General features: G+C 37.2%; 1 protein-coding gene across 4 annotated transcripts in view; it reads left to right on the forward strand.

Moving 5' to 3' along the window:
- PDE1C (phosphodiesterase 1C) overlaps nt 1-21,934 on the forward strand; it is a 234,929-nt gene that overhangs the window by 198,766 nt on the left and 14,229 nt on the right. The window contains exons 15-17 of one of the 4 annotated variants that reach the window (XM_066190488.1): nt 2,955-3,257; nt 6,534-6,608; nt 17,676-20,518. In XM_066190488.1, the coding sequence (XP_066046585.1) occupies nt 2,955-3,257; nt 6,534-6,608; nt 17,676-17,689 (392 nt within the window). In that variant the 3' untranslated portion in view covers nt 17,690-20,518. Of the gene's footprint in view, nt 1-2,954; nt 3,258-6,533; nt 6,609-17,675; nt 20,519-21,934 lie in introns of those variants that run through there. The other 3 variants (XM_066190506.1, XM_066190497.1, XM_066190478.1) reach the window with 3 other exon arrangements.

A 21,934-nucleotide genomic window follows, 5' to 3' on the forward strand; every position in this document is an offset into this window, starting at 1 on the left:
TATCTATTGAGTTCAACAACCCACTCTGGATTCAGGAAGATAGGGACATTGTGACTCATCTATGCCTTATATTCTTCTTATGCAGTGTAGGTGTACATAATGAAGAGGATGTGAACAATGGGAGGAGAAAAAAATTAAAGGGAATTCCCCTAAAGTCACAAAGCATATTCAATGGGTGCAAAAATAGTTGGAATGGTATTTGTAAATACAGCTTTATAAATTGTTCATTGTTGTAATAAGTCAGCTGAGACTCCATTATTTTATGCAAGAAAAGCCAATTCATTATTCACATAACTAATTTTATACAGTTTTTACAGACCTCCTGTGCAACTTTAATTGGTTAATAGCTTTCTTGCCAAATACTCTATTGGTTAGTAAAAGATATTCTACTTGCGCATCAAATCTCTCTATTCCTGGATTGTTTACATATTTTCTTTTCTGATTCTCATTGGACAAATCCCTTCTTACTGCAGGCGCATTTGTTGTTCAACCCAAGAATAGGTTGTTGTGCTAACGAGTTCTCATACCAAGATTGTTTTCACATGAGAGCTTGCAAATTGCTTAACTACACTTAGAAGAGATGACAGGCTAGCGATTAATTTAATAGAGCAGGCCTGATTTTATTGGGCCTTTCTTTTAAAATTCTTCTGTCTGTCTACAACAGTTAATTGAGGTTGAAAGGAGGTGGTAGTTTTAGAGATGGATGGTAGTTGGGGGATAGTTCAGGAGAGAAGGATATTCTCTACTCACAGCTGATTTCATATTTCTGGTGATAACTTCAAAAATTAATTAGGAACTAAGGTGAAAATGTGCGTGATGTCATCAGTCTGGGAAGGACTGCAAACATTTCAGAAGAATATGAGGGCTGTATTGATTGAAGGTTGACCAGGGTTCAACCTGTCATGAAACTGAAAAAAAATCCAACCAACACCCCACCGCTACTGAAAAATCCCAACAAAGCAAGGCAAAGCAAGGCAAAGCAAAGCAAAGACTCCCCCCTCCCCCCCCCCCCCCCCCCCCACTAAAAGAACCCTCAAAAGACTTTGTTTATAAGACACCTCTGGCATTCTTCTCATCTTTTTAACAGTAACAAGGCCCTCAATGTTATTCTGTGTCCAGTTTTGGCCACTGCAATTGAAAAAACATATAAACCAGTTGTAGACAATGCAGAGTACAGCAATGAAAATTGTGATAACTTGTTTTTAGCTAGGAAAGTGTACAGCTGAAAGCAGTTTCTTGAAGACTACTGCAGCTGAAAAATAAGAAAACTATTTTTACTCAAATACTTAGACCATTAAGAGCAGAAAAAACTGGTAGTTTATTATAGATACTATCATGATGTCTAATAAGTTAGACATTGGTAAACCTCTATTATTGGAGTTCTTTTGGGAATACTGAGAGCCATCTTTTGAGAATTATTTAGGTATAATTGTCCCTTAGCTCAAGGGTATGGATGATTGCCCAAGGTATCCTACAGCCCCTAGGTTACTTAGACCAGATTTGGAACAAAAAAGATGAGGAATATTTCACTGATTTTTCTTTCCTTCATGAAACTGTGATACAATTTATTCTCTGATCTGAATGGTTATTGCTCAGTCCCTTACTGAATGGAGTTGTTTTATTTCATATAAATGGAAAGAGTTTGATTTTAATGTATTAAATGGCTGTGACTTCGGGGATTTGGCATAGTACTCTGAAGTTCCAGAGCAGATTTTTCCTCTCCAACTGAAAGATCTGTCTAAAGGTTCAGGAAATCATATATTATTCAAACAATTTTTTCTTTGTGATTAAAACTTGCAATTAAGGGAAAATACTTTCTAGACATTCCATGAAAATGAAAACAAAACCATAATTCAAAATTTGTTTATTTCCCAGGAACTTTTTTTCTTTTCTTTTAAGTTTTGCTTGCTTTTGGTGCTTTTTTTTTTTTCTGGTTGTTTTTTGGGGGTTTTTTTGCTGTGTTTTGGTGGGGGGGGTTGCTTATTTTTGTTTTGTTGTGGGTTTTTTTGTTTGTTTATTTTATTTAATATCTAGCAGTTTCTTATGGACCAAATTAAAGTTAATTAAACAAAGCATTTAACATGTTCAGTGTCTTGTGGTGTAGGAGTATTGAGTGAATGAAGTTACAAGTTACAATACAGTAAGGCATAATATTAGTTTTAAGAATTTAATTTCAACATGTACCATATATATTTTCTTGACTAAGCATAAACTATATAAAAATCTTATGTGCAAGACAGGCATGTGTGAGTTTATTACTGATTGGGGGTTTTTTTGCCTAAATGATCACCATTCAAGAGCAACAGAAAAAAGAACTGACTAAACAAAAACTCTGATGTACAAAGCACCATTTAGATAAAGTATTTTCTGGCACTACTTTTGACAAGAGACACTTATCCAATGGTGTTGTAGGAAGCCCAGTTCTCCTGAGACAAAGATCTGTCCTGTGGTTCATGTGCAGAATAAAGCTTTTTTTTCAGATCCTCAAATGAGAGGAATCCTTCTGTATGCCGTGAGACCCTGAGATTAATTTGGTTAGAGCATGGGCTTGACCTCTGTATGGTCCATTCACTTAGGAGTTGCACTTAATGGATCTCTTCCAGCTCAGAATATTATGTGAAATCTGTGAAACATCCCTTCAGCCTTCAGTAGTAGTATCTCTTTTTGCCTTTTAATAATTTTGAGGAACCACTTTTTCAAAGGTGAACTTGATATGGTAAAAGAGGACATGTGCATAAAATACATTTAGGACAACCAAGGGGGTTATTTTCAGAATATTTTTTTAAATGTCCTCCTATGTTCTTTTTTTTGTTGTCAAAACAGTTCCTATATTTATCTAAGTAAATTTGTTTGCATGTGAAAATCTGAAGTAGATTTCAATACATGAGTTGTTCTTGTCAAACTGACTGATAGTTGTGATTTCTTTCTTTGTTTGGCTTCTTTCTTTGGTGAAGATGCAGAAGAAAAAGCTAAGAAAGAGGCCGAGGAGAATGTTTATCAGGGAACTGATGAAAAGGAAAGAGATGAACAGGATGGGAAGCCAGGTGAAGATGTCACAGAAGCAAAGACAGAAAAGAGCAAAGAACCAAATCCTGGGGAAAGCAAAAGCGCAGATTCCAGTAAGAATCCTGTAAATGGCACTTGGCAAAGTGGTATGAGCAAACATGAAGCCTATCAAGGGAAAAGCGTACCTAGGACAGATAAGAAAATGAATCCTCACCATATTGTGGGAGAAGAGAAACAGCATGTCCAGAATGGTGAGTTCTACTGAAACATAGATCCAGCCCTAAAACCAATATCTCACCTCAGTGGTGGCGGAACCTGATGTCCTGAAAAAGCATTCCTCAGCTCAGAGTCTCTTCCTGATCATAGACATTGTCAACTACATATGGGAATCAGAAACTAAATTAAATTCCAAGTAGTGTTCTGTAGATGGCGTTCACCATCCCTGCTTGGAAAAAAGGAAAAATTAGTTTTTTCATGGAACTGAAGTAGCCTCTTACAATACACAGCAAGGAAAGCTGAAACAAATATTCCTGCTTCAATGAACATCTTCATTGCTTGAGTAACTGACAGAACAGAAGCCGAAGTTGGCTTACAAACTCATTTTAAAGCCATTTAAAGGCATCTTTGATATGAGCCTCAGATTTAAATATGTTTTGGAACAGAGAATTTTTCTCCTCTCTTTTTTTAGGATTTATTTCATCTATCCTTCCTTTGCTCAAGTAATTTTTTTATTGGGACAATCACTAGCCTTTATTTTTTCAGGGTTTTTTGACAGAAATTTTATTTTAAATATTTTAACTTGGTGTGGAACTGAGTTAAAATAAGAACCCCATTCTGCTCCCAAAAAAAAAGGTGGAAAAATGTTTGAAAATTCCATCAAACATTAAAAAACTTACTAAACCCAACACAAGCGATTACTTGTGTCTTGGCCATTTCACTGTCCTTTCCTGCACAGCTCCTGCTCCATGGAGGCAATATCAAAAAATGGCAATACAGCCATAGGTGTTTTGTCAAAAATTTGGCTAGTATTATGCAGTCCAAAAGTAGCAGAAAAACCACTAAGAAGCCTCCTCTTAGAAAAAGACTGAATGAGCATTTAGGCTTTGAAAGTCCAGGCTCAAGCAGTGAGTTTAGATGGCAGGAGATGCAGAAATGCTGTTTAAAACATTCCTGATGTCATTCTCAGGGTTGCTGGCCTTTCCCAGTAACTCCTTTGTTAGGGTTTTTATTAGATTGGAAGGGCTGTGGGAAACAAAGTTGTAATTCTCTCTAATGTATGGGATTTTTCTTCAGACAGTGTTAGATGTGTGAACAGGAATGGGCCCCTCCAGAAGAAAAAAAGGTCAGGAACATATGAAATGCAAGTTAGACTGCACCAGACTTTTCTTCTGCAATCCTTAGTTTTGCACGCTTCTAACAATATGAGGAATAAGTGTGCTTCAGTGATTTTGCTAGGTTTTTTTTTTGGCAATGTGTCTCTGCTGCAGGTGTCAGAAGTGCTCTGAAAGGAATTATAATGATTTCTGAATTAGTGACTTCCTCCGAAAAAGAAATTCTGCTCCTTTATTTATGGGGTAATGCCTTTATGAGGAACATTCACTGCAGAGTCTCTGGGGACTGCTGAAATCTTAACATTCATATCTCTAGCTTTACCACAGCTTCCTTTATGCCTATATGTTAAGATCTCATCTAATGTATTTGTCTTATTATTTCTCGGCCTCTGTAATCCCTTTCAAAAAATCATTATGATCATTATTCTGCTCTGCTTGTACTATGACAGGGTAGATATTACATTACTCAGAAGTCCCCTTTTCATAATATTCACTGAAAGTTCAGAAATTGTGTTTTCAGGTGAGTTTGAGAGATCAAACACTGAAATAGTGCATGTGTAGATATTCAGCATTTTTCCCTGCACACATTTAGGGTCAAGCAACTTGTTTATGCAATGGTCAAAGAACCTTTGTTAGCTCATCATTACCATAAGCTGTATGATGGTAGAGGAAATGCAAAAATACTTTTCTGCTTTGCTATGGACATATTTGTTTCAGTTCCTGAAGACTGCACCCTTTCTTTTTAAACCACCTTCATCAAACAGACACCTAAACCCTGTTGGATCTGCTTTCCTTCTGTACAAAGACTTCCCAAGTCAGTGGCAGTGTGATCAGCTGAGGGTGCTGCTTATCCTGTATCATCTTGCATTCTTTTTTTTTTTTTTTTTTCACCCACACAGTGAGCTTAGGAAGATAAACATGAAAAGTTTTGAATATAAACTGAACAGAACATGCTTTGGTTCCATCTTGTTAAATATTTTAAGGTTTGAAAACCATTCCTCTTTTATACTATGATGAAGCTTAATTGGAGAGAGAGACTGATTCACTACCATCCAAGAATAATGAATATGCTAATGGTTAAAGTACCTTGTGGAAGAGGGAGACCTCATTTCTCCACAATTTTTCTTTTTTTGAGCTGTTCGAAAAATAAATATCCACTGCCCATGAGTATTTTGAAGGCAAATCATATCCTCTTTATCACTCAATACCTTTAATCTTGATCCAAAGGCTGGGAAGTATTGTACCAAAAATAGTAATACAAATAGAATATGCATCACTGTAATTGAGCTTCACATTTACAGAATTCTGAAGTGAGACTTTTACAGCTTTTTGTGTTGAGTTGTGCATCACAAAAGGAAAAATACCTTTCTTGTGTTTGGACACTGCAGCTGAAACAGCTCTGTTCTGCCACAGCTTTCCATTTAAGTTTTTATTTGATCTAGCATTCAGCATTCTTATTCTGTGAAGGAAGGGTTTGGTAAGGGCTGATGTACTTTGCTCTATGGCTAATAGAGGACTGAAAAAAGAGTCACTCTTGTTTGACATTTCTGGCTTCATATGATGCACCCTATCTTAAGTTGCTATTTTCATTCTGCATGAACCATTGCTCTGCCAAAAGCCTTGATTTTTGTGGTTTGCTACACTGACTCTAGAGGCAATAATCAGTGCTAGGATGACTGTTCCCTGATACCAACACAAAAAAAAAAAAAAAAATCAGTGGATAAAGGAATCTGGTAAGAGAAAGTAAGGCAAAACTGCATAGGCCTGTTCAGGGTATCAGAGATGGTTCTTTAAAACAGACACGATGAATCCTTGCAGGATCTTATTTCTTTGGAAAGCATAAATGTTTCAGACTCCTGATTCCGAAATGAAGCTTATGGTCAGTTTTTTTTTTATGGCCTATATACAATCAGAGGAATTGTAAGTTTGCATATGAACTTTAAAAGGTTTTGATTCTTAGAAGAATTTTATAAATAGATTTTAAAACTTGCTTATCCGTAGGAGTCAGGTAAATTTTTTCTGGTGCTTTGTTCTATGAAAATATGTTACTTAAGTTCTTTTTGAACCCAGACTTTTCCCCCTAAGGAACAGCATCTACTTTGGGTGTTGAAATTTCATTGAGCTATAAGCATTAAAATGCACACTGCATTAAAATGCTTATAGTTTTTCTTATTTTTTCTTATTACTTCTTTCTAGGTGAGTTAAAGGAAGACAACAAATTGGACAGAAAAGATAAGTTTAGTGTCAGGAATGAATCAAAGAAAACAGGTGGTACGGACAACATTTTATTGCATTTTTGAACACATTTTTATATGCAATCTCTTGTTTCCTAAACATCTCTGGTTTATTCTAAAACAAAAAAACTTGTCTGGTAACCGGAAACAAACTTAACAGATACAGTTATTAGATTTGAAAAAAGCCATTGAAGCATTCTGGGGGAAAATCATTCCTTTCACTTAATGCCTAGTACCAGTTAGTTCTCTGGTAAGCCTTATCCATCAATTTTTGTGCAGTGGCTGAAAGAAATCCTGGATTAGTAGAGCTGCTTAATAGAAAATGCAGATTTGTAAGATTCTGACTTTCTTTGGGCTGTATTCTTCTGTTGGTAAGGACAGGCCACATTGGGCATGAAGAAAACAGACCAAAGGAAAATGCTGTGCAAGAAGTTCTATTGAGGATGCTATTGAAAAGGGAAATATTTTTGAACTCTAGCAATCCCAAGGCATAGGATAGTTTCATGGGCATCTGGAATAATTTCAAATGAGTCTGAGCCTAGTGTAGAGGTCCACAGATATTTTAGCAGCCTCAGCAGTTTCGAAAAACATCTCTAAGTCCTGCAGTGTATTTACACTTCTGCATTTCCTCACCTGTGTACCACAGGCCTATGAGATGGTATCTGAACCCACATTGCTTCAAAGACAATTGCTGAATAATTTGGTAGGAAAATAAATGTGAACAAATTTTCTAGCATTTTCTTCGTGTATGTATCAGTGAAATTCACTGAAATGTAACTATTCCTAAATATAAATAATACAGTGCTTTGTTTTGATCGTTGAAACCATCAAAATTATTTAAATTCCTACTGCTCTAGCAAAGTGGTAAATAAGAAGGAAATACAATATCTCAACTAAACACGTAGAAAATTTAATCTAGAAGCACGTATTAATTTCAGACACATAATTATGTACTTTTTCTTAAGAGGCCCCTTAGTAAAAATTGTTTAGAAAAATACAGTTCTTTTGTTAAGAGGTCATGTTACTTATATACTTGAGTTGAATGTCTGTAAGGAAAACAGTCTTGAACAAGTATCAGTCACAGCTCTTACTGCAGTCATGCAGAAACTAAGCACAAATACTGAAATAACATGTGACTCTTCAGATTTTCATGAGTATGTGCAGTTCCATGTATAACTATAAAGACTCCAGAAAGATTAATGGGCAGAATGACTGCTCTCCCTACTCCGGTTGGGGATGTTCAGTTGTGCTGGAAGGCTGCTTCCTTGCAGGACCAAGTGAATGCAGAAACACTGGGGCTTTTTTAGGAGGACGCAAGAGTACCAGCTCAGCCAAGAGAGTCAACCCATGACTCTCTAACTTTGAGGAAAATGTTACATTTAAAGGCCTTCACTCTCAAGGTCTTAAAAATATTAGGGCCACATATTTATTTGGGCTGAAGGACCAAGAAATGAATATATCATACCAACTAAACTAGAAGATTGAATATTGAGGATGTGAATTTGGTTCTTTGCAAGTTGTTTATCTTTGGTGTTATTTATATTTGTTATTTATTGTTCTGTAAGAGATAGCTAAGTTCATCTTTTTAGGGAAAATACCAGTACCATGGGACCAATTGATTACAGTTAATAAGCAACTCTAACCATGCAAAAGCAATTTGTAGGCTGACTGTTTCTCATTCAGACAGTGTAGAGGCAAATTATAGCTAATTATCTAATTGATAAAAATCAGAAAAAAATATTGTGAATTATTAGAAATGTGCACCTTAGAAAGAAAAACACTAGAATGGCCCTTCTGCTTTGCCAAGTACTGCACAACTTGTACTGTCCGTTACCCACTCCAGAGCAAATCTCCTCTACCAGCCATGTGAGAGGTGTGGAGAAAGAAACATTATCCATAGCTGTTTGCAGACTACTAAAATGTTTACTCAAACATATGCTTTCTCTTGTGCTAGTGCATGGTCTTTCATATGTCACACTCTGGAAAAAAGATTTAAGACTTAGAAAGATTGAGATTATGGCTATAATGTGCTCACCACATGTAATTTGCTGGTGGATGAAACTCAGCCTGGACTTCTTTCAGGTTCAAGGGTACTTGGGTTTTACAATCTCTTTTCTGTTCTTGGGTTTTACAACCTCTGTTCAGTGTGTAGCTTGGGAGTATTTGTACTAAACAGGCCCATTTGTGTGTGTTCAACATAAAAGCTTCAGCTTTCTCACCACTACCCTTTTGCATCAGCTGAAGTCCTGAATCCAAACCTACAATACTCTGTCCCACTGCACAGGCATCCTGCACCCAGAAAAGAAAATACAGTAAATATTATTTATTTATTTATTTATTTATAAATAAATTTTACATGAATCTTTGTAGGATATGTAGCCAAGTTTCTTTTTAAATTATATACAAAGGAAGCTATTGTAGTATCTACTTGTAGGCATACATACATGCCAAAATAATTCTGTTTGTCCTTTTACTACATGGGGAACCTAGTGACTAGAGACACATAGAATAGCTAGCTATGTTGACACAAAGCTGTTGAAACTACATGACTACCCTGTAGTCACAGGTGTGAAATGCAGTTTCTGTGTCAGTTACCTTGAAGCTACAAAAAATACTCAAGTGGGCATGTCTCCAGAAACAAGGATCAAGCTCACTGAGAGTGTGAGGAATTATGTGTCTAGCCAGACCTTTTCTATGACTATGACTAATTCTATCCATACCAAAACCAACTGCCGTAAAGCTAGTTTAAAAACAGCTGTGTAAGTTGCAGTCATATCTTGGGTTTCAGACTTAACTGCTTCAAAATCCTGTGCAAGTCTCTTGAATATAGACTAGTCTTCTTCTCATGTTAATCTGATCTTCATATAATTGTTGGTTGGGGTTTTGGTGTGGGGTTTTTTTTGTTTGTTTGTTTGTTTTTGGGGGGGTTTTTTTGGGTTTTTGGGGGGTTTTTTTGGTTTTTTGTTTGCTTGTTTGATTGGTTTTTTGGTGTTTGTTTGTTTGTTTTTTTCCTGTTGGAGATACTTCTTGTTACTCACTACTGTCCTTTTTCTCAGTTTCAAGAAAATAAATATGGGGATGCCATTTGCCAAATGAGGATACATCCCTGTCTGAGCATAGGTAGTTTATCAAGTGCTTCCTGTGGGACAGAACATTGTTAAACAGTTTTGAAAAACTGAATTTTCTCATGTGAGATCATTGCTTGGCAAGTCTTTGGAAGGAAAATTATAAGCAGCCCCATGGACATAATTTTTATTGACATTCCAATCTTTCTTTTTTTGAAATAGTATTTTTTTCTAATAAAACTAACAGCAAATGAGAAAATTATTCTTCCCCATTACAGACATGATATAAGGAAGAAATTTTTTACAGTAATGGTGGCAAAACACTGGAACATTGAGTCCATTGGGGTGGTAGAAACCTCATTCCTGGAAACATTCAAGGTCAGGTTGAACAGGGCTCTGAACAACCTGATCTAGTTTTAGATGTCCCTGCTCATTGCTGTGAAGTTGGACTAGATGACCTTTAAAGGTCCCTTTTCAACCCAAATTATTCTGATTGCATGATCCTATGATTAACACTTTCACAGGTTATTTCTATCATGTCCTCATTTTTTTTTTCTCACTGGGAAAAGATTTTGCAATGTTAAGGCAAAGTTTTCAGTGTAACTTCTTGTTTTGGGGAAAACAGAGTCCATTCAATCAAATATACGCTCTCAACTACCAATTGTAGACAAATAAAAGGTTCCTTTTTTGTATATTTGTCCTAGAAATGTATTACTCTAGTGATAACATGCATGTTTTAGCACGGCAATAGACAGGACATTTGCATCTTCAACAGCTAGTACGTACCGTGAAAGCCTAATGTGCTCTGGCTATGTGATGAGCAGTGCTGCCACCTCATGGTCAAATCAAAACCTGTGTTTTGACGAGTCTGTTTCAGTACTACATTCTTCTACGCAGTGCAACACAATAGAATATAACGTACATAATAAGATAATACTACTTATAGCCTTTCTAATATATGGACTGCGTTTCAGAGATGGAGGGTTTAGCTTTCTTTATTTTGATTTTTTTAAAAGATATAATGTTGCTTATCAGTAGTTAAAAGCTTTTCCTTTGAGTTTTCTACATTGCCCATGCCATGTACATGTAGAACTGCCTTTCAGTCTTAATTTTTCCTGATAATTGTTTCTTGATCAGCAAGTGAAGAATTCACTTATTATTAAGTTAAAGCCTTCATTTCTTTCTGTCCCAGTTGTCCCAAAAATCAAGTCAGACTAGCTGGCACAGAATGTTATCTGACAATGTCTTTGGTGTAGGAACATGGTGGTGAGAAGACACCATGGTGAGGGTTCCACAATTATTCAGAGAGAGAGTTGAATTAACAGGATTCTTCCCAACTTAATTTGTCAAAACTTCTCAACCATTTAATATTGCCTGTCTTTGCAGCCTTCTGCAAGATACAATTTTTGTATATGTCAATTGAGCCAAGACCACTACATAGCAATGAACACTAAACAGACTTCTGATATAATCCTGCTTATGTAATATTCATTATTCTGATGTTGTTTTAAAACAGGTTACTCAAATGTGTAAATGAAGAGCATTTGTCCATGTCTCCTTGAGAGAGTTAAAAATGTAGTTTACAGGTCATATAAATAATGGTGCCATTCCTAATTCTGTTTCGAAAGACAAGCTGATCTCTCCATTATTGTCAGAAGCAAAAAATCCATTTCCATTTGTAAGGAAAACATATTATAATTCTCCTTGCTGCTTGATAGTGCTCTTCATATTATGTGTCATAATACAGCAGCACAGGCAAATTGGAGTGACCGTAGTCTAAGTCTACTTACTAAAGACAGTTTCCTTCTTTTTCTCACTTCTTTTTTATGGCCTGTTACTTGAATTACATTAACAGCTATGGCCTCAAGTTACAAATCAGAAAAACTTGTTAGCTTCTGGAAAAATGTGCTAGAAACATGAAGACATTTTGCTTTCCAAAAAGACATATTTCACTGTAATTTCTCTCTGCTGAACAATTGTTCCATAGTATTGCAGTATAGGATAACTGGGGGGTGGAACAGGTTTTGTGCTTTTTAAAATCCTTTTTGTGCTCTTTTGAAAGAAACAGTTTGTCTAATGTAGCAAGTGGCACCTGAGGCAAGCTGGAATTTGCATAGAAGAATGCGTTCTGGAGAAGGTTTTATGCAGTTTTAATAGCAGATGAACATATCTTTGAAACTAAATGCAAAATTCATTATTAGTATCTAGACCAGACAAACAGTACATCACCATGGTGTGTATGCTTGGTAAAAATAGAGGGAATATGTAGACAGGTATATTTTATAATTATGCAGGTGGTGATTTTGCACCATGTCAGTTTTGCATGTGTTTGTAAGTCTTAGGGAAAGTACCTGCTTTTCCTTTGAGACTTTCATGTGTCTCTTTTTTAGCCCGCTCTTTATTATTCATAGGAGCCTAGATACATGGTCTTTAGGATGCTGGACAGCTTTTTGATTCTGCTTTACATGAAGTCACAGATATATGTGACAAGCTGAAAAACTGGGAATTCCCTTTGTCTTGATTTAAGTGACTATTTGGAATATTCATGTTCATGGTGAAAAAGAATCATCACTGGAGGCAACTTAACTAGGGTTTTTTGAGTAGTTACCTTATGGAGAATATTTTTCCATGTTACGTCAGGTCCTTTAAATATAGTTCTGCTCAGAGATGGCATATGGTTGCATTGTGCCTCAGGGATACCATTCATGGTCCTGGAGACATGGAGGAATGTGTAACTTACACAGTGATTTGCAGAAATTCTTCCTTGATTTTGGACCATCAATTAATTTATTGCACCAGTCAGGGAATACAACTGTGGTGTTGCTTCTATTATAGTTCTTATCCCATTCAGGAAAATTTGCCTGTGCAATGATGTATAGAAATTTTCCACTTCAGCAAGAGGAGAGTCCTCTTTTTTCCCAGCTGCAAGAATTATGTTTGGTACAGTGACAGTCAGGCTTCTTTTTCCTGATGCAAGACTTAGTCCTGGAAGAGAAACAAGATCATGTTTTCTCATGAGAAGAAGGAAGAATATGAAATTGCTCCTCCAGTAGACATTGGTGACATTTAGATTGCATATTCAACAACTCACAGGACAACTGGCATCCAATTTGAGCATACCAGCTACAGGAACCAGATAGGATTCTTACAACGTGTGGCATCCCATCCCAAAAGAGAAAGCAACATGCAGGTACCCAGATACTCATGATTGAAATGTATAATCTTTATTACTTATAATCATTAATTGATCCATCACTAGGCAATTCATTATTTTCTCTCCTTCTAAACCACTTCTTTCCTTTTCTTAACTTCAAAACCTGGTACTTGCAGGCAATAACAAATGTAGAAGAAAATCAACAACTGTTATTAGTTGAAAAGTTGGGGATTTTTGAGTCAGGCTAAAGTGTTTAGAAGTTTAAGTCTAATTCAAAACAAGTGATTGTCAAAAAACTGAAGACATATTGAAAAAATCCAAATGGGAATTTTTACTCTGAAATGGTGTTTCACATTTTTATCCAGCATTAAGTAAATGGTAAACATAAAAGTTTTGTTTTAGTTAGATGAAAACCTCAGCTTGGTCTTTTATTTTCTCTCTATCCACCCCACTGCTCCCCCAAAACCCCAATCTCCAACAGACATTTTGCCATGTGAGAAATGCACCAATTTCTTGTGTCTGACCCAGAGCTAGGCATTATCCTAATCTTTTGTTTTAGTCAGCCAAAGAAGCCCAGTGCTTACTACAAAATTCTAATTCACATATGTGACTGAAAACTTTGTTGACTTTGACGATCCTTCTTCCTGTAGAAGATTCTATTTGATTTGCATAGTAAGTTTTTGGTAGTGGGAAGGGCTGGGTGGGTGGCTTCTCTGAAAACCCAATAGAAGCTTCTGTCATGTCTGACAGAGCTGTCCAACTAGCTCCAAGACAGACCTACCCACCAAGGCCAAGACCATTAGCAGTGTATGAGAAGTCCTCCCCATGAGGAGGAAGGAGCAGCAGAGACAGTATTTGAGAAAGTGACTCTAACCCTGATTCTCTGTCCTCCTGTGCCCTGTGGAGGAATAGGTAAAGAATCATGAATGAAGTTCAGCCCAGGAAGGAGGGAGGGTGGGAGAAATGTGTTTTAAAGTTTGGTTTTATTTCACATTAGCCTACTCTGATTTCATTAATAAATTAAATTAATTTTCCCAAGTCAGGTATGTTTGACCTGTGAGAGTAATTGGTGAATGATCTCTCCCTGCCCATATCTCAAAACGATGAGGTGTGTTGAGTTAAAGTGTAGCACCCCCCCCCCGCCCCCCCCAAATTAATGGCAGAAAACAGGAGGGGTGGGATGACCCTGTGACAAGAGAGAAGGTAGAAGGAGGATGTTGTTTCCAGTTTTCCCCTGGCTCTCAAATCTCCTGTGGGATGTCCTGGGGATATCCGAGGCAGCCGGACTCCCACAAGCAGCCAGTAGGTGCTCCCTCCAGAGTGACGGAGGGGGTCGGGATCCCGAACTTTCCCTAAAGGCACCCAAGCAGATGGTGAGCGTCCCTCCCGGTGAGGCCAGGTGTTGAAAAGGTCCCAGTTCAATGACCACTCTTGCTAGCAGAGGGTCACCCACGGTAAGGAGAAGCAATGAAGGACAAAATTCCACAGTGGCAACAAATCCTTCAGGCAGCAGCAGTCCAGCACCAAAACCACACCTGTCTGCCCTCTGATCCCCCTGAGAGAGAGATAGAGGGCTGAGCCCAGCCCCTGACCCCCAGCCAAGGCTCGTGGTATCTTTGCGCTTCCCAAGAGCACTGAGCTTCCCCCCAGCCACCATGCTCACTCCCCCAGTTGCAGCAAGACTAAAGCAAGCTGCCTCCCTTGTCTCTCCATCCTGTCCACATCTTTTGTCTCTTAAGTACCCATTCTCATCTCTTAGGCAACAAATGGGAGATGAAGTCCCTGAGAGAAAGAAAAAAAAAAGAAACATCCTAACCTTCAACAGTGTCCTAAGCCCTCTCTGACCAGCACTGTGCTTTTAGCATCTGGAGAGGAAAGGGTGGAGGTAAAAGGCAGGTATTTATCTGGAGCAGCAGAGCTGGCCGCCATCAGAAGCAGTGCTTGGAGAGGTCAGCTCTCCACTTCTAGTTGGTGCAACCAGCATCACATCTGTGATTTATGCCTGTTGAGGAGCAGGAGTCAATACAGAACAGATGTTTCTGAGTAAATCTAAACTCTTACCTCAGTCTAAGTGCTTCATGTCCTCCGACTGTGTTGAGAGAACAGATTTTGAAAGTTTGAATTAGGCAGAATAAATGTCAGCTGTGAAATGGATAGCTCTTCTAAGACTATGTACTCCAAAACATCATTAAGAGAGATTGATTAATTAATGTACAAAACTGACAATCAGCTTCCTTGTTATATGGGTATACTCATACACTTAGTGTATGAGTATGTGTGAAGAAAGAGATGAACCACATTGAATTTCTATTTCAGTATGCCAGTCTGTATAGATATATAGCTTCATAGTCCACCAGGCAAAAGTTAAAAATGCCTTGGTATGAACTAGAAACTGATAGCAGAAATGGACTCACAATGGATACTGGTATCACAACATGGAAAAGTTGTAGAAGTCACTGGCATTTACGTTAGTGATCGAAGCAAAGGCTAGTATTCAACCTTGACAAACAATGTAAGTTCATCAGAGACAATGAAGGACTGAGATGTGTATTCAGACAAGGCTATTTCAGATAATGACATTCAGTAGATGCTATGTGGATTACTTAAAGTCTTAGGTGTTCAGAGCACTGCATAGTCATTCTTTTTCCTCTTTCAACTACCTCTGTTGATACATGCTAGTATTTGCACTAGAGCTATTTAAATGAGAAAGAGGCTGAATCAGGGTAGTTGAAGAGAGGTTCTATTATATGCAATAGGAAATCTGGCTAGGAAACCAAAACATCTGCTCCACCAAGCAGAAAAACAATTCAAAGCAAGTTCTATGCTGGTATGTTCTTACTGGAGCTGATGATGTAGCTAACAGAAGTAAAAAGCTATCACAGGATCATAGGAAGTTAAGGGGTTGGAATGGACCTTAAGGACCGTCTAGTCCTAACCTCCTCTGCCATGGACAGGGACACCTACCACTAGACCAGGTTGCGCAAGGCCTTAGCCAGTCAGGCTTTGAACACTGCCAAGATTGAGACATCCACAGCCTTTCTGGGTTGACTCAGTTCTCACAGCTAGGTGATTTCCAAAGAATGGAGAAAACTTTGCGTTTTCCTTTCCCTTTTCCCTTCGTTAGCAGGGATGGGAGGGGTTAAAGTTCGTGTAAGTGGGGATGGCATAGGAAGAAAAGTATGTGTTGGTGATACTCCAGGCTCTGTTTCAGATCTCTGGTGTGATTCAGCAAATCCTTTAAAAAGTTTAGAAATACTTACTTCTCAAATATGTTATTTAGTCCACCTGCCTCAAATAATTATCCTTTCTTCTGGGTCAATCTTTTCTCTTTAAAATGTGTCTAATTATAAGTGTCACAGAATTGTTATGATCCTGTTAATAACAGTAAATCAGGCTGAATGTTTTAGTTGGGAAACATCATGGTAATGTTGTTATGGCTGTTAGTATTGCCTGTTGTAGATTATGCCAACTACAATGTGCCAACTCAGTCTAAATAAATCAAATAAAATGCTGAAAGCCTAATTCTTTAAAATGGTGTCTTAGAATTGCATCAATGAGCAAGATTTTGTAGTAGCAATTTACTGGGGACCATCCTGAAAGTAAAACCTCCCCTGTTATATGTGTGGTAGAAGATACCAACTCACTAGTAGATCTGTACAGCTGTGATACATTCATCACAGACAATGCAATCCAGCAGCAAATATCTTTGTTTTGGCAGTCATTTTTCTCCTTTGCCCAAACACCATAAAAAAAAAAAGGCAATATATTATTGAGTGCAAAAGAAATTGGTTTCCTGAAAGGAACCAAAAGATGTTTTGATGCAATGATATCTTCAAAGGCTTGCCCAGCCCTACAGATAAACTCATCTCTCCTTGTGCTGAATATCCTTGGTTGAGAGACACAAATGCTCTTTCAAACTCTGCTGATATAAGCATTGTCAATATAACAACAGCTTAACTGGGTGCCAGGTGTACTCAGGGAGCCAGTTAGAACAGCCAGTATAGAGTAAAATATTCATGATCCTTTTTGAAGCTTTTCCAGAGGATTTCTAGGGATAGTTATGAGACAAATTGGATAGACTGTCATTTTTAATTAGAAACTGTCCGTTTTCACTAGAAATAACAAAAGGGTTTTCTTGTCTATACTTCTTTCTCAAGGAGATCTGTTTATTGTGAAGATGCACTTGTAGTATGGCTACATAGAAAACAGTTATGTTTGTACATTCAGGATATTAGTCAAACATAGCCTTATTATGAGGCCAAGAGATTATAAATACTTGGCAGAGAAGTCAAGCAGCTTGCAAAATGCCCATATTTTGTTATCTTTGGTGCCTCTCCATACTTAAAGCTGTGTTTTTTATTGAAACCTCAGTGGGAGAAAAGAGCTTTTAAAGTGCAGTTTTCTTTTGTGTTTGGAGCATTTTCTTTTCTTCATTTCAAACCACATGTAAAACATCCTTGCCTTCATAAGTAAAAAGGTACTGAAAAAGCTGTTGATCAAAGATGATCAGACAGCTCTACAGCAAAGAAACCTATTAAAATCTCTTGATCTAAGCATGCTGGACTGTTATGTGATCTTCTTGATACCTAACTTTGAATTCTAGCTGTATTAGTCTGATCATAATAGACTTCAATTTGTTTAGGACAGAATGATATTTCCAGTTGTGCCTGTAAGAGGTATTGCTTTGGCATGCCTCACCTTTTACCCTTTCAACAGTTAAGCAAAGCTTCACTGCTTGCAGAAAATGAGGCTGTCTAAACTGATACCTTTATTTTACTTTCCCAGATTACCTACCCCTTGGACAAAGCGGAGAAAGGCAGCATTTGACACTTTTCTATTTCTTTCTTTTTTTTCTTCTTTTTTTTTTTTTTTTTTTGTTTTCCAGATACAGAAGAGTAAAAATATATTTAAAAAGAGACTACAAATATCTTTCATCATTTTATCTGACCTTCTTCATTCCTGTTCTCCTACTCCTGCAAAGATCAGTTTCTGGGAAAGGCATTAAACAACTTTCGAAATATTCCTCCTCTCACTGGCTACTTCACAGCAAGCAACTCTGAGTTCAAGGGTGGGGGCCTTGTTTCTTTGGTTAATTTTGTTTGTTTGTTCATGTATGTATGTTTTTTATTGTTGGTTTTTCTGGATTTTTTTTTTTTTTTTGTTAAAAGGTCAAATTGTGATTTCATTATGCAAATGGTTCCATTTTCTGGACAGGTCAAGCAAATAGAAAAAAGTATTCTTTAAAAGCTTGTTTTGCCCTTTGCTATGCCTCAGCTTGTGAAACCAACACTGGGATGAATGCAAAAGAATATATATTAAAAAAACCCAAACCAAACCAAAAAAAACCTCCTTGATAATAATTCACTTTTTCTTTTCACTGAAAGCCTTTTCCAATTGCTAGTAGACTGAATTTGGCATCAGTTTTACCCCTGTAGGAGATTTTATTAATAAGAACAGAATAAGATTTTATTAATTAGATTTTATTAATTAGAATTTGTAGAGTCATTTGAACATTTCTTGGAATTTGATATCTTTTGCAGGTTATACAATGATAAAAAATGGGGTTTTTTCCTAAACAGCAGTCAGACTCTCTCAGCCCTTGATTTTGTCCTTTTTTTGCAGTTCGGAAAGCAATCACCAATGAAAGCAATATTCTCTTGGGGCAAACTTTGATGTCAGACTCTGAGCACATCTGTTAATGTACCGCATGATGTGTCTATGTAACTTGATATTGCAGGAAATGATTTGTTTTCCACATTTTTTCATGGCCCATTAGTAATAGCTGTTTGTCTGACCTGAAGATCTAGGAGGAGAGGGGCATCAGGGAATCACATGGATCAATTCTTATTTTCATCTCAGTTTAATCTTTCATCACTGACTGAATGGACAGTCCAATGAAAAGGAAAAGCATTGTTGGATAAGGATGGACTGAAAAAAAAAAAGTATGAGGGATATCAAGCACATTGTGTTTCTGGCTTGGGATCTTAATAGGAATCCACAACAGGAATTACAATTAGCTAACTGTAAGCAATTTTGCCTGTTTATGTGGAAGTCAAGACATGTACACATACATACAACTTTTTTTTTGCTGAACAGCTTGCTGTTCAGCATGAGACCTTACTGTGTTACTCATATATGTATTTTTTTAAGGAATCATACTCCTGTCATGGATCTTTTCTATGTAGAGAACATGCAAAACATTGGCTTAGGAAGGTAAATCTTTAGTTCATTTTCATGTTGAAAAGCCCGGAACTTTGCAAACAGAATTTGGGTCTCTGATCCTTTTTAAACTCTGCAAATACAGGGAGGAGCCTCCTGTGACACTAGCAAAAATTACAGCAGAAAGCTCAGACTAAATCCATTTTAACAGTAAACACTTTTATTTAAGACTGTTGAGTATCTTGCATATTCAATATTGAGGCTAGAAATAGTTTAAGGGTTTTTTTTGTACTCCAGTTTGAATTTGTTCAAAGCCAGAGATTTAGATTATGTTCATGCTGTGAAAAGGTTGTACTTCAATCATGTGTTTTCAGAATGAGGTACAAAAATAATTCTTGAAATTTTTAGAACTCTCAATTGACTTCACTGAACCAGCTCATTTAAATGAAATATAAGGGGATATAGTGTTCCCATTTGTTCATTTGTGGTTCAAGAGTGGTTCTGGTGTAAATTTCTGAAGAATGTGAAGGGCTGGGAGGACAGTGGCTCCACCATCAACACTGAGCACATTCCATGTTGTGACAGGCTGTGTCACCTCTTAGCATTGTTTGACTCCTCTTTGCCCTCCTCCATCAGTATTCAGCCCTAATGAGAGTAGCAGAATATGAATTCCAGCCCTGAGCAGCCCTGATGAAATAACAATAATGTTGAACTAAATACCGCAGTGGTGACAGTCTGTGCTTAGGTAGACTTCTTCATGGAGTCAGGGAAAATATACCCAAACAGAGTGTTTGGTCAGAGGTGCAGTGATTTAGTCAATATTTTTAGTCAAGTTACTCTTACCTTTTACAGTGGCTAAAGATGCCTTAGATTATGCACACTAGAAAAATAATATTTTTTGTAAAAACTGTATCTTTTTCTTAACCTGTTTCTGATATATATTTCTTTCTTTCTTTCTTTCTTTCTTTCTTTCTTTCTTTCTTTCTTTCTTTCTTTCTTTCTCAATTCATAGTTCATCAGTCCTTGTTTATCATGCACTGACACAGAGGTGTGAAATCAGGCTGGAAAATGTTTTTACTTGATTATTAGGGTTATTCACTATTGGCAGGAGCTAATAAAGGAAGATTTGATGTCTTTTGGAAACAGCAAATCAGACTTGCTCTTCTAGAAGATATGCTATAGGGAGAGTTACTGATCTCAACACACCAGTGTACAGCAAAATGCTTTTTAATACACACAGTCAGAGACAGACCTTACAGTCTCCTCCTTTTAACTTATTTGTGTAAGCTACAGTGGGCTATTAGCACCTTTTAAATTATTTTTGTTGTCATTTTAAAAAATAAGTAAAATTTATTAGCTGGGAAAATACATAAAGTGAAAGTGAAATCTAGAAATCAAAACCCTACAAAGAGACTTGGCCAGGTGAAAGCATCTATTGTGGGGTTGCCTCCTTACTTTGCCCCCTCACCTTCCTGAAACACTCTGCAGCCTTGGGCTGGTGCATCATGAGCCAAAGTATGGTGTGTTTAGACACTTCCTAGTAAAACTAGAGATCAGCCACTGTGCAAATGTGTAAAAAAATAATAAAAAATAATTATCAAAAAATACATAGCTGCTTTCTCTTATTTTATTCCACAAAGGAATCAGTCAAAAACTGGGAAAAAAAATTAGGTGTTCATCAGCTAATGGCCTATGTTTATAGTGTGAGAAAGGATTTCTGTTATTACATCTTTATCTAACTTTCCTCAGGTGTATAGAAACTATGTTTTCAGATGCCTTTCTTTTCTATCCTCAGTAAGACTACACAAGCAATGAATAAGCCAGAAATTCTGCAAATGTTGGGTACATACCATTTGCCTCATGCTGAAATTTTACAGAGTTATGTGGGAGCTCCCATCTGTAGACAGAAAGGAGTCTTCTGGTGCCAGAGTGCTTTTTGTAGAGGGCAGCACAGGCTAGGAAGCTGTGTGATAAAGATTATGCTCTTTCACCTCTGCAGGTCTACAGAGACTTGCTGGTGTTCTCAGAAAGCTCTGCCTAGCTGAAAGAGCACCACATGTCTTCTGCTTCCCAGAAACTGATGTATAGTTTGAGAGGGAGAATTTCCCCTCCTAAAACAGAGAGGACGCCATTGCAAGTATCAGTGTTTTGTTCTTTATCTGGGACTGGTGTTCAGGGAACTAGCAGACCTTGGACTCATGGTGTCATAGTGCTTGGATTCCTGAACACACTATATAAAAAAAAGGTGTCAATAGGTTTTCAGGGAATCATAGTATTAGAGTAGTTTGGGTTGAAAGGGACATAGGGGATATATAAAAGCTGTCTATTCCAAACCCTCTTGCAATGTGCAGAGACAACTTCCACTAAGTCATGTTGCTCAGAGCCTCATCCAACCAGATCTTAAATGGTTCCAGGGATGGGACATCTACTGCCTCTCTGGGCAACCTGCTCTATTGTCTCACCAGTGTCTTAGTGTTTCATTGTATCCTGCTAATTATTTAAATGGCTCAAAGAGCAACAGATTAGGGATGCCACTAATATTTTCCATGTTTAAGAAAAATTATAGATAAGGGAAGCCAACCTTTTAATTTTCCCCTGGTAATAAAATAGGTAGTAAATTAAAAAAAAAATTGTAATTTCAGATAGATTTAAAACATTTCAGATTAGTCAATCTAAGCAGACTAAAGCTAGCTGCAGCCTTTTGTATAGCTCAGGCTGGAGTAAACACATTCCTGTTTATACAGTAGGATGTTTAGCATTAGAATGAATCTGACATTTGGGGACCTGGTTCCTGATGGGTAAATTAAGGAGGCAAATACCTTTTTCTAGCTGTTTCTTTTTTCTACCATAAATTTCGTGATTGGACAGAAGCTTCCCAAAATGTAGTTGGTTATGCTAGAGAAGAATGCTATGTGGTGGTGTTTTGCAAAATATCCTTTGAGTATGAAAATGTTTGCATGTGTACTTACTAAGTCTTACAGGCTA

Source organism: Chamaea fasciata, unplaced genomic scaffold (assembly GCF_029207755.1).
Source record: "Chamaea fasciata isolate MVZ Bird 193981 ecotype frontalis unplaced genomic scaffold, bChaFas1.0.hap1 SCAF_1, whole genome shotgun sequence".
Lineage (NCBI taxonomy): Eukaryota > Metazoa > Chordata > Aves > Passeriformes > Sylviidae > Chamaea > Chamaea fasciata.